This window comes from Dipodomys ordii, unplaced genomic scaffold, assembly GCF_000151885.1.
Source record: "Dipodomys ordii isolate 6190 unplaced genomic scaffold, Dord_2.0 Scaffold88, whole genome shotgun sequence".
Taxonomy (NCBI): Eukaryota; Metazoa; Chordata; class Mammalia; order Rodentia; family Heteromyidae; genus Dipodomys; species Dipodomys ordii.
Genome location: NW_012267304.1, coordinates 3,986,322 through 3,997,896, shown reverse-complemented (window position 1 = coordinate 3,997,896; position 11,575 = coordinate 3,986,322). Strand labels below are relative to the sequence as shown.

Here is an 11,575-nt window from a genome sequence, read left to right as displayed (position 1 = left end):
TTTCCATTTCCTAACAAATGGGGCAATGTCATTCTTTCTGATGGAGGCATAGAATTCCATTGTGTATATACCACATTTTCTTGATCCATTCATCTTGTATGTCCCTCCCCCACAGTATAACCCCTGTTTTCACCCCTGTTGATACAATTTGTGGAGGGAAAGGGAAAGAAACAACTCGTTTAAATAGGAATACAGGTGAACCCATTGCAACAATGAGATGTACAAGTCATGTCGAAAAATTAACTTTATAACTTTGGCGGGGGAGGGGGAGAATAGTAAGGGATGGGAAGGGGAAACAAAGGAGGAGGTAACAATGCTTGATAAGAAATGTACTCATTACCTTGCCCATGTAATTGTAACCCCTCTCTAAGGCATTTTCACAATAATAAAATAAAAAGTAAAAAGAAAATCAAATTTACAGCAAAATAACCATAGTAAACTTACCTGGAATTCCTGGTTGGCCTTGATTTCCTGGAACACCTTGCACGCCTTTTTCACCTATTGGGCCTGGAGGGCCAAAACCAACTGGGCCCATAGGGCCCATATTCCCTGGGAGACCCGGCAAGCCTGGATTTCCAGGGGGACCTCTTTCACCCTTAAAAGCAATTCCACCCTGAAAATAGAAAAGTTTAATACACAAATACATAGATAAAACAACTATCTATGAACCAATGTGACTGAATACAACAGAAATTGTATATAACCATAAGGAGTTCTTACAAGTTATATAACCATATAGTATCATAGGATGGTTTGTCTGATTCTTTTACTTAGTTGTTCATTCCTTCAACAAAAATATAAGCTCTTCCTTGAGGTGTTAGTGATACAGCAGAGAATACAAATTCACTAGAATTTGTGCTGTCATGAAGTTCATAACCTAGTATGTCAAGAAAGTTACAGTCTAGCTAACATGTTATAAAATATACTACCCATCTAAGTATCACAGGCTTTGTCTCATGCACAAAATGAGGCTCTAAAGAAAGGAGTGCTGTTGATCAATATGTACTCTGTCCACAAAGTGACATGCTGACTTGAAACCCCTTTGTACAAACAAAAAAATTAATTAAAAAAACCCACATGAAAGAGTGACAGAGAGGGACAGAAAAAGAGATAGAAAGGAAGGAAGGAAAGAAGGAAGGAAGGAAGGAAAAAGAAGGAAGGAAGGAAAGAAGGAAGGAGGAAGGAAGGAAGGAAGGAAGGAAGGAAGGGAAAGAAGGAGGGAGGGAGGGAAGGAGGAAGAAGAGAGAGAGAAAGAAAGAAAGAAAAAAAGAAAGAAAAAGGACTGTTCATTTATGTTTAGTTTTTGAGTGTGTTTTAATTAAGGAAACTTTTTTGATGGGAATATTAAATCCAGAGCCTCACATATGTTAACCATGAGCTCTACAACTGAGCCACACTCCCAGTCCCTAGGAAATATTTGTGACAATTTCATATCATAATAGCAAGAATAACAAATCAACTCACAGGCTCTCCTTTGGGCCCAGGAAGCCCTGGCAATCCATCCTGTCCTGGAGTGCCAGGTAAACCTGGAAGCCCTGGAGCTCCAGGAGATCCCAGCTCTCCCTTTTCACCCTTCATTCCCGGAAGAGTGAGGATGTCACCAGGATCACCTTTAGATCCAGGAAAGCCTGGAGTACCTGGTGCTCCTGGTATGCCCTGAGTTGAAGGAAAAAATGAGAACATTCATTCAGCATACAGAATATCAAATTAGGTGAGGCATGGGTGTGTTTTATAATCAATTAAATAAAATTTACTGTAAAAAGCTAAATTTATTAGAGAACATATTAATATATAATATAGGCTATTAATAAGTATTAGACATTTTACAATATGTAATACTACATATATCCATAGCTGAAAATTAAAGTATATATAGCTTCCTTTCACTTCTTGATTTATTATATACTCAAAACTTACTGGCAATCCTTTCAGACCAGTTGCTCCTGCATGTCCCTTTTCACCCTTCTGTCCAGGAATGCCAAGAGATCCTAGTACATACAAAATAAGGTGAATGGGAAGTCTGACAGAACTCATATAGAAACCATCAACTCTGGAATACAAGTTTTTTTGTTTTGTTTTATGTGTGTGTGTTTTGTTTTTGTCGGTCATGGGGCTTGAACTCCGGGCCTGGACACTGTCCCTCAGCTCTTCATCTCAAGGCTAGCACTCTGCCATGTGAGCCACAGCACCACTTCCAGTTTTCTGGTGTTTTATTGGAGATAAGAGTTTCATAGACTTTCCTGCCTGGGCAGGCTTTGAACCATGATCCTCAGATCTAAGTCTCCTGAGTAGCTAGTGGCACCTGGCTTGGAATACAAGTTTTAAAATATGAACCCCATTCTATCCCATTTAAGTTGCATTTTTATTTTACTCTTTTATTTATTTAAAATGAGGAAATCACCCTTTCTTTCAAATAAGTTTAGCATTTTATGCCTCATAAAATATTCTATCATTTGATATTACTAACTTCAAAGTAGCTTTTATCAGAACCTGCAGCTACAAGTGACACATTAAACAATGCTTGAATTCCTATAATCATCCATTACCAAAGAGAAAAAATAAAGAACAGTCTATGCATCTTTACTATCATTTATAAACATTTCCTAGGTCATTAATCAGTGCTTTCGTTGGTCTACCATTTCCTAACTTTTGGTATATGAGAAATGTTCACTGCAGTGACTCTCCACATAAATTGACAAAAACAGTAACTCTCCACATAAATCAGTCACCTGAATACTAGTTTGAAATGCTACATTTGAGCATTTCAAGTAATTGTTCAATTTTATCTACTGAATTAGAAACTTAAGAAGTGGTGCCCAACAATCTGGAGTTCAACAAGTGTTCTAGGTGATTCTGATTTACTCCCATGTTTTATACCACTAGGCTAGCAGTACATGGCTAGGTTGATAACTTCTAGAGGCTGACGCCCAGACTTGCTGGATTTACTGCCAAGTTCCTAATGAATTAATGTTCTTGACACACATATTAGACAATTAATAAAGCTGGTATCTATTCTCAGTCTAGACTTTGACATAAAGTATGAGCTCAAGAAATAGTAAGAGATAGGATATACAAATAGGTAATTGAGTAAATCACTTGGGTCTAAAATATTGGATATGGTTTTGATTAGAAATGAGGAAGGAAGAGTTACAGATAGAGGAATATTGTCAGTTGGTTGCCAGACTCCAACAGAAAACTTGTAATTCAATAACTGCCTGTGACATCCCCAATGAAAAGAAGCTCTGCCACTGGAAACTAACTCAAGGTCCAAGTATTAGGAACTTTGCACAAGTTTTCTGGAAGAAAGAAGCTTGACTGGTATGTTATGTAGTTTTCCATGTGGAAAACTGGAAAGGTATAGTTTCTGGAATAGTGTCAAAATGCTGTCATAGGAAATTTTGTTAGCTTCAGGAAACAAGAGCCTACTTCATAACAGAACTATTTCATATTTATTTACACATATAAGTTACTGGCTATAAAACAAGAAACTAAAAACATTAAACATCTATGAACTCACTGAAATAAAATTAAGAAATACTTTAAAAGATTGCCTTTTTTGAAGGGCTAGGAAGAGGAAACAAAGGAGGAGCAACAATGCTTGATAAGAAATGTACTCATTATCTTGCCCATGTAATTATAATTCCTCTGTACAGTATTTTCATAATAAAAATTTTTTTAAAAAAGATTGCCTTTTTTGGCCAGTTCTGGGGCTTGAACTCAGGGCTTGGGCACTGTCCCTGAGCATCTTTTGCTCAAGGCTAGCACTCTGCCACTTGATCCACAGCACCACTTCTGGCCTTTTCTGTTTATGTGGTTCTCAGGAATCAAACCCAGGGCTTCATGCATGCTAGGCAAGCACTCTACCACTAAGCCACATTCCCAGCCTTTAATCTGAATGCTTTACCTGGAGGACCTGGGAGACCTGGCAAACCAGGTTGTCCTGGAGGTCCCGATATACCAGTTCCAATACAGTTGAAGCAGGTGTCTCCTTTATCACCTGGTGAAAATCAAAACAGAAAACAAATAGTACTTAAGGCTGCTTTAGACAAATTCTAAAGAAGTTAACAGTAAGTTTTAGTATTCTTATCCACCAGTGTGGTTAGAGAAGCCTAAATCCAGTATTGATTGAGAAATATTTACTGAGTGCTTACTATGTGCTAAGAACTGTTCTAGGTGCTTGTACTACATAGATAAATTAAACAAACAAGATCACATGCCTTCATACAGCTCATTGTTTACTGGTCAAAAGAGAAAGTAAACAATGAAGGTACTAAATTACTAAAATATGTATGAAGGATTTTAATAGCATAGTAAACATATTTAGCTTTTAGTGTGTTAAAGTATGTTTGTAGGAAAAATAGTAGAGCTGATTATGCCAGAGGCAGGTGGGTGGAAGGCAGGTTGTTAATTTAAATAGGATGGGGTCAGGATCGAGGTAATTGACTAGACAGTATATGACAATAGTCATGTTTGGCACATACAAAGAACAGCAACTAAACTGCATTGACGGAGCAGAATGAGGAAGTGGAATCAGAGTTTACAGTTATAAGGAGTGTCCTACCACAAAGCATCATACAGGCTACAGTAAAGATTAGCTTTTTCTCTGAGTGAAAAGAGAAACTAGTAAACAATTTAAACAGGAAAAGAACATGATAAAATAAGTTTTAAAGATATTATTTAGCTGTTATTAATAGATGCTAAGGACAAGGATGGAAACCATGTAATGTACTATAGCTGTGATCTAGAAAAGAGATAGTACTCATTTCTAGAGTGAAAGCAAAGAACATGATTAGAATTGGTGAGGTCTTGAACAATCTTAAAAGTAGAGCCAACAGGATGCTCTCATGGCTCATAATATGATAAAAAGGAAAATGCCAATCCAAGATGACTCCAAGAGTTTTATCCTGAGAAAATAAAAGGTTGAAGTTGCCTGATTTTTAAGTAAGAGGGGAAAAGTGGGAGTTCAGTGATTATCAGGGAGACAGTGGCAAAAATGAGGACCATAATCAGTATGTCAAGTTAAAAAAAGGAAAATAAGACATTGGATATATACATATAGAACAAAACAGACATATCTGTACAGGAGACACATATTAAGAAATCACTGCCAAGTCAATGATATTTAAAAGCCACAAAATTGGATAAATCATCTTAAGATAGAGAAGAGAACAAGAGCTGAACCCTAAGGCATTTACAGTGAAAAAGTGACTATATAATTTTAAGATGTATGCAAAATACAAAGAACCTAGAATATTTAATAATTACTATAAAGCAAAAAAAACAAATAGACACAATACAGAACAGAGGTCAGAAACAGACTCACACATATGTGGTCAAATAATTTACAACAAAGGTACTAATACAATCATTGGAGAAATTGAGGGACTTGCATTTTATGGTACTGAGGTAACTGCATATACAAAGGGGAAAAGTGAGCTTTAATCCTTGCTTCTGACTATACAAAAAATTAAATGAACTTAGATGAAAGATCAAAATACAGAAGTAAAATGATAAAGCATCTAGAAATAAACACAAAGAAATATTAAGTCTTCACGATAAGCAAAGATTTCTAGAACATGTTATAAACATCACTAACCATATAGCAGGAATTTAATACATTTGATTTGTTTTTAATTTGATTTTATTGTAAATATGCTACACATGGGGAGTTACAATTACATGATGATTTCATTTATTGATGAGTTATTTAACAAAAGACACAAAAGAGCAAGTCACAGAATGGTAGGATATATATATATATATAATATTAATAGCTTCTGTTAAATATGCTATATATAATGTAGGGGATATATATTTGGTATGGCCTATAACATCTATGTTATATGTATTATATAGCATATATAACATATATAGCAACTGGTAACTATCAAGCACATATATATATATATATATACACACACATATGCATATATACCCAACATATATATGATCAACAATCAAATTAAATATGATAAAAAGACAGTTTACAAAGAGGACTGTAAAAATTATAAGAAAGAAGCTTGTTATCAATGTCATCAGGGAAATATAAACTTAAAATAACTTTGGGAAATAGTTTGTTGCTACCTACAAAATAAAACCTACACCTACCAATTCTATTCCCAAGTATATCCACAACAGAAAGACTTATATCCTATTTTAAAAACATGTACAAGAATGATCATTTCCGATTTTGTCATAATAGCCTCAGATCAAGTCTGTTGACATTAAAATGCATATTGAGAAAGAGTTTTACAATGGGATAACAAAGAGCAGTGAAAAATACTATTATAAATAAAATATTGTCATATTTCATAGTTAAAATACTAGGTTAGGATAACTGATATATAATTAGAGCATAAAAATAGTAGTCATGTTTTTCTGATACTAAGGGGAGCAAGAAAGTTTTCACTTGTCATAGAAACATTCTATATTTTGGTTTAGTAGGTACCTATGTGCAAGATATAAATGTATACATACATACACACATATATGGAAATATAGGTATGTGTGTAAAATATATTCACATATACGTATACTATATAGTATACACACATGCATACGGACAAATGAGTATATTATAAATACATTATGTATACATGTACTAAATGCAAATGTCTGTGAAGCTATGAAGAACACTGGGAAATGCAATATGTGAGAACCAAGTGAAGATAGAGTTAACACAGTGAACAAAACAAGTAAGTAAAAAGACTGAGACTTAACATTTGTATTAGTAAAGTGGGAGCTACTAATGATTTTGCCTAGGATCTGTGAGTGTTAGGCAAAAGAATGAGATGGATAAACAAAGGAGGAGGTGACAATGCTCAATAGGAAATGTATTCATTACCTCTCATGTAACTCTAACCCCTCTGTATAGTATCTTTACAATATATATATATATATATATATATATATATATATATATGAATAAATCATTTTAAAGACAAAAAAAGAATGAGATGGAGTGGTGAAATCTTGATTAGAGTATGTTTAAGAATAAATAGGGGCTGGGAAGGTGGCTCAGTGGTAGAGCACTTGTCTTGCATGCCTGAGGCCCTGAGTTTGGTTCCTCAGCACCACATAAGCAAAAAGAAAAAAGCCGGAAGTGTCGCTGTGGCTCAAGTGGTAGAGCGCTAGCCTTGAGCTGAAGAGCTGAGGGACAGCGCCTAGGCTCAGAGTTCAGGCCCCACGACCGGACCCCCCCCCAAAAAAAAAGAATAAATAGTTATAACCAAACTCTCACAATGCAAAAGATTTTCAAGACAAGAAACAATACATAGGTGTACTTCAATTTGCTTGACAGTTGACTTCTCAGCAGAAATCATACAAGCCAGGAGTGAATAGTGTAAGATCTGCATAATGTTGAAGAAAAAAATAAAACTGTCAACCAATAATGTTGAACTCAGCATAGCTATCTTTTAGAAATGAACAGAGGATGAACAGTTTCCCAAACAAAAGTTCAGAGAATGTATCTGCTCCAAACCAATTCTAAAACAAATGCTAAAGAAAGTTGTTCAATTTGAAAGAAAGAGACATAAATAAGAAAAAGAAATCATAGGAAGACTAAAGAAAACCTTAATAGCAAGAGTAATTATAGAAGCAATTTTGGAATACTCAGCTAGGTGCCACTGACTCATTCTTGTAATTCTAGATACTCAGGAGATCTGAGATCTGAGGATCATGGTTAGAAAACAGCCTGATTAAGGGACACCATGAGAATCTTATCTCTAAACAATTACCAAAAAGCCAAAAATGGCACTGTGGCTCAGTAGCCTTGAGCAAAACTGTTCAGGGACAGTACCCAAGCCCCGAGTTCAAGCCTCAGGACTAGAACACAAAAATTAGAACACTAATATTATGAGCATGGTAAGTACACCATTCATATCTTTAATATGAACACTAAAAATCAAAACAATATAATAGTGCTACAATACTATTTTAGTGGTAAGGTCATAAAATGAGATATCTAAACTTCAATACAGAGGGAGAAATTGAATATAATTGAAAAGTTTTCTTATGTTTATATTATCCCTAGTTCTTCAATTAATTTAGTTCTGTTTTTATATTTATGATCAGGTTAAATACATTGGCATCATTTTATAACAGCTTGTTACATTTAAAGTCCTTTTTGTAAGCCTTATGTAAAAAAATTATTCTATAAAATACCAAAAATAAACAGCAAGAAATCAAAATACATATTAGAGTAATTCACTAACAACAAAGGAAGATTGTAAGGGAAATATAAAAAGAAAAAAATAGCAAAAGACAAAAGTTACATAATGGCCAAGACATAAGAAGACCTTATCTATCAATAATTAGCTTGAATGTAAATGGATTACATTCTTCAATTAAAAGACCCAGTGACTGAGTTGGTTTTTCATACCCAACTGTAGGTAGTTTACAAAAAAGTCACTCCATATCTAAGGACATCCACAGACTGAAAATAAAGGGATGAAATAAAATGTTCTATACAGATAGAAGACAAAAGAAAGCAGTAGTGATACTGACATTATAAAATACTTGAAATTAAAATCAATAAAATGAGACATGAAAAGTCATCAAATGGCTGGGCATTGGTGGCTCATCCCAGTAATTCTAGCTATACAGGAAGCTGAGATCTGAGAATCACAGTTCAACGCTAGCCCAGGCATCAAAGTCCATGAGACTCTTATCTCCAAGTAACTACCAAAACTTGGAAATGGAGCTGTGTCTCAAAGTGGTAGAGGACTGGGAAGTTGGCTCAGTGGTAGAGCGCTTGCCTTGCATGCCTGAGGCCCTGGGTTCGATTCCTCAGCACCACATAAGCAAAAAGAAAAAAGCCGGAAGTGGCACTGTGGCTCAAGTGGTAGAGCGCTAGCCTTGAGCTGAAGAGCTGAGGGACAGCGCCCAGGCCCAGAGTTCAGGCACCACGACGGGACCAAAAAAAAAATCAAAGTGGTAGAGCACTACCCTTGAGCACAAAAGTTCAGGGACTTTGCTCAGGCCCTGAGTTCAAGCCCCAAGACCATCTAATTATCAACATCATATAATGATAAAGGGAAGGGATCAATTCAGCATGAGAAGCTAATTAATTCTACACACACACACACACACACACACACACACACACACACACACACACACACAGTACTGGAGAACCTAAATACAAGAAGCAAGTATTAATAGATTGAAAAAGAGAGATAAAAGAAAAGTTGGGCACTTAAACCAATGGGAGGAGCATTCAGAGAGGAAATTCAGCAAAGAAACTTGAGTAAATTGCATCTTAAAGCAAATGGATCTAAAAGACATCATCAGAACATTCCATTCAACAGCTGCTGCATGCATAGTTTTCACATTCTCCAGAACAGATCAGGTAAGCCACAAACAAGTTTCAACAAATTTAAAAAATCTTAAATCATATCAACTATCTTCTTAGATCACAATGTAATGAAGCTATAAATCAGTAACAATATGAACTTTGGAAACTATTCAAATACATGAAAATTAAACAACTTGGCTTTGAACAAAAAATAAATCAAATAAGAAAGAAATTAAACATTTTTTAAATTGGAGTCAAGTGCCCTTGGGTCATACCTGTAATTCTGCTCAGAAGGGTTACATCTGAGGAGAACAGTTTGATGCTAGGCTAGGCAGGAAAGTCTGTGAGATTCTTATCTCCAACTAAGCACCAAAAAGCCAGAAGTGGAATGACAGTTCAAATGATAGAGTAGCAGCCTTGATCAAAAAAGCTTAGTGAAATCACTCAGGCACAGAGTTCAAGCCCTAGGACCTGCACACACACACACACACACACACACACACACACACACACACACACACACACAAAGAAACTGGAGTAATAGCATACCCAAAACTATGGTATCCAACAAATACAGCACTGAGATAAACTTATAAGTCATTGGTGCAACATCAAACAAGTAGAACAATCTCAGATTAAGAATTTATCACAGTATCTCAATGAATGAGAAAAAAATAGAACAAATTAAATCCAATGTTACCAGAAGGAAAGAAATAATAAGGATTAGAGAAGAAATAAATGAAATGAGGATTAAAAGGAAATGAGTGAAACAAAGAACTGAATCTTGGAAAAGGTAAACAACAGAGACAGGCTCTTAGCCGGACTAAGAAACAGAAAAAAGATTGAAAAGTAATAAAAACAAAAGAAATGAAAACATTTTAACACCTTGTAAATACAAAGATCGTTGGAGATTATTATGAAAAACCATATGTAAACAAATTTGATAATCTAGAAAAAATATATTTCTAGACATAAACCTTACTAAGACTGAATATGAACACATAGAAAATCTGAGTAAACTAATAAGAAGTAATGAGGTTGAAGCAACAATTAAAGCCTCCTAATTGTACAAAGCATAGGAATAGATAGTTTCGATACCAAATTCTACCGATCATTTAAAGGACTAATACCAATTTTCATCCAGTTATTTCAAAACTAGTATAAGATGGGATTCTACCAACATATTTGATGAAGTGCACATAACTTTGACACCATAATCAGTAGTACACCACAAAAAGAAGACTGCAGACAAATAACATTGATGACTATAGACATAAAAACTATGAATAAAATAATAAGCAAACCAAATCCAATACCACATTTAAAAGATTATTCAAAATGATCAAGTAGAATTCACATCAAGAACACAAGGATGGCTTAATATATGAAAATAAAATAACTGATATACCCTATCAATAAAAGAAAACAAAAAACACAATCATCTCAACTGACATAGAAGAGGCATTTGATAAAATTCAAAATTCATTCATGACAAAAATGTTAATCAAAACATGTCCACAAAGAACATTTCATAATATAATAACAGCTATGTGCAATAAGACAACAGGTAACATAATATTGAATGGTGAGGATTAAAGTGTTTTCTAAGATCTGGAAAGAATATAAGGATCCTCACTTTCATCATCTTTATTCATTACAGCATGGGAAGTTCTAGCTAGAGCAATTAGCTAAGATAAAAAAAAAGAAGAGCATCCAAATTGGGAAATAAATTAAATTGTTATTGCATACAGTTGACATGATCTTATATATAGAATTTCAAATTTTACCAAGAAACTAAAGAAGCTAATAAACTCACCAAAATAGCAAGATTCAAATATAGCATACACAAACCAGTTACATTGCAATGTACTGACAACAAATTATCTGAAATAGTAATCGAGAAAATGGTCTCATTTATAATAGCCAAAAAAGATACCTACGGATATATGTAATCAGAGGTGAACATTGTAAAACACTGATGAAAGAAATTAATGACAGGGGAAGATGGCGGAGGAGAAGCTGGAATCTGAACAAGCTCTCACATAGAAAGCAGTTTTAGAGTTCCAGTGAACAGTCCTAAGCCAGAGAATCACATCAAGTGTGCCATCACAGGACAGAGAGTGAGACAAGAGAGGGAAAGCCAAGGCAAAAAGACACGTCTGAGCGCCTGCCAGCAGCCGCCGCGGTGGCGGCGGCAGGGTCACAGCGGAGAACGCAGCCGGGGCCATAACTGAGCACTCACAGAGAGAGTCCGGGACCAAGGAGCCAGACACAGCAGGC

General features: G+C 35.2%; 1 protein-coding gene across 3 annotated transcripts in view; it reads right to left on the bottom strand.

Annotated features, from left to right (window-relative positions):
• The window catches only part of Col4a5 (collagen, type IV, alpha 5), a 206,710-nt gene that overhangs the window by 67,261 nt on the left and 127,874 nt on the right, over positions 1-11,575 (bottom strand). For all 3 annotated transcript variants that reach the window (XM_013025877.1, XM_013025879.1, XM_013025878.1), the window contains exons 22-25: positions 3,905-3,997; positions 1,918-1,988; positions 1,465-1,656; positions 445-613 (exon numbers count right to left, since the gene is read on the bottom strand). In XM_013025877.1, coding sequence (XP_012881331.1) covers positions 445-613; positions 1,465-1,656; positions 1,918-1,988; positions 3,905-3,997 — 525 coding nt within the window. The remainder of the gene's footprint in view (positions 1-444; positions 614-1,464; positions 1,657-1,917; positions 1,989-3,904; positions 3,998-11,575) is intronic.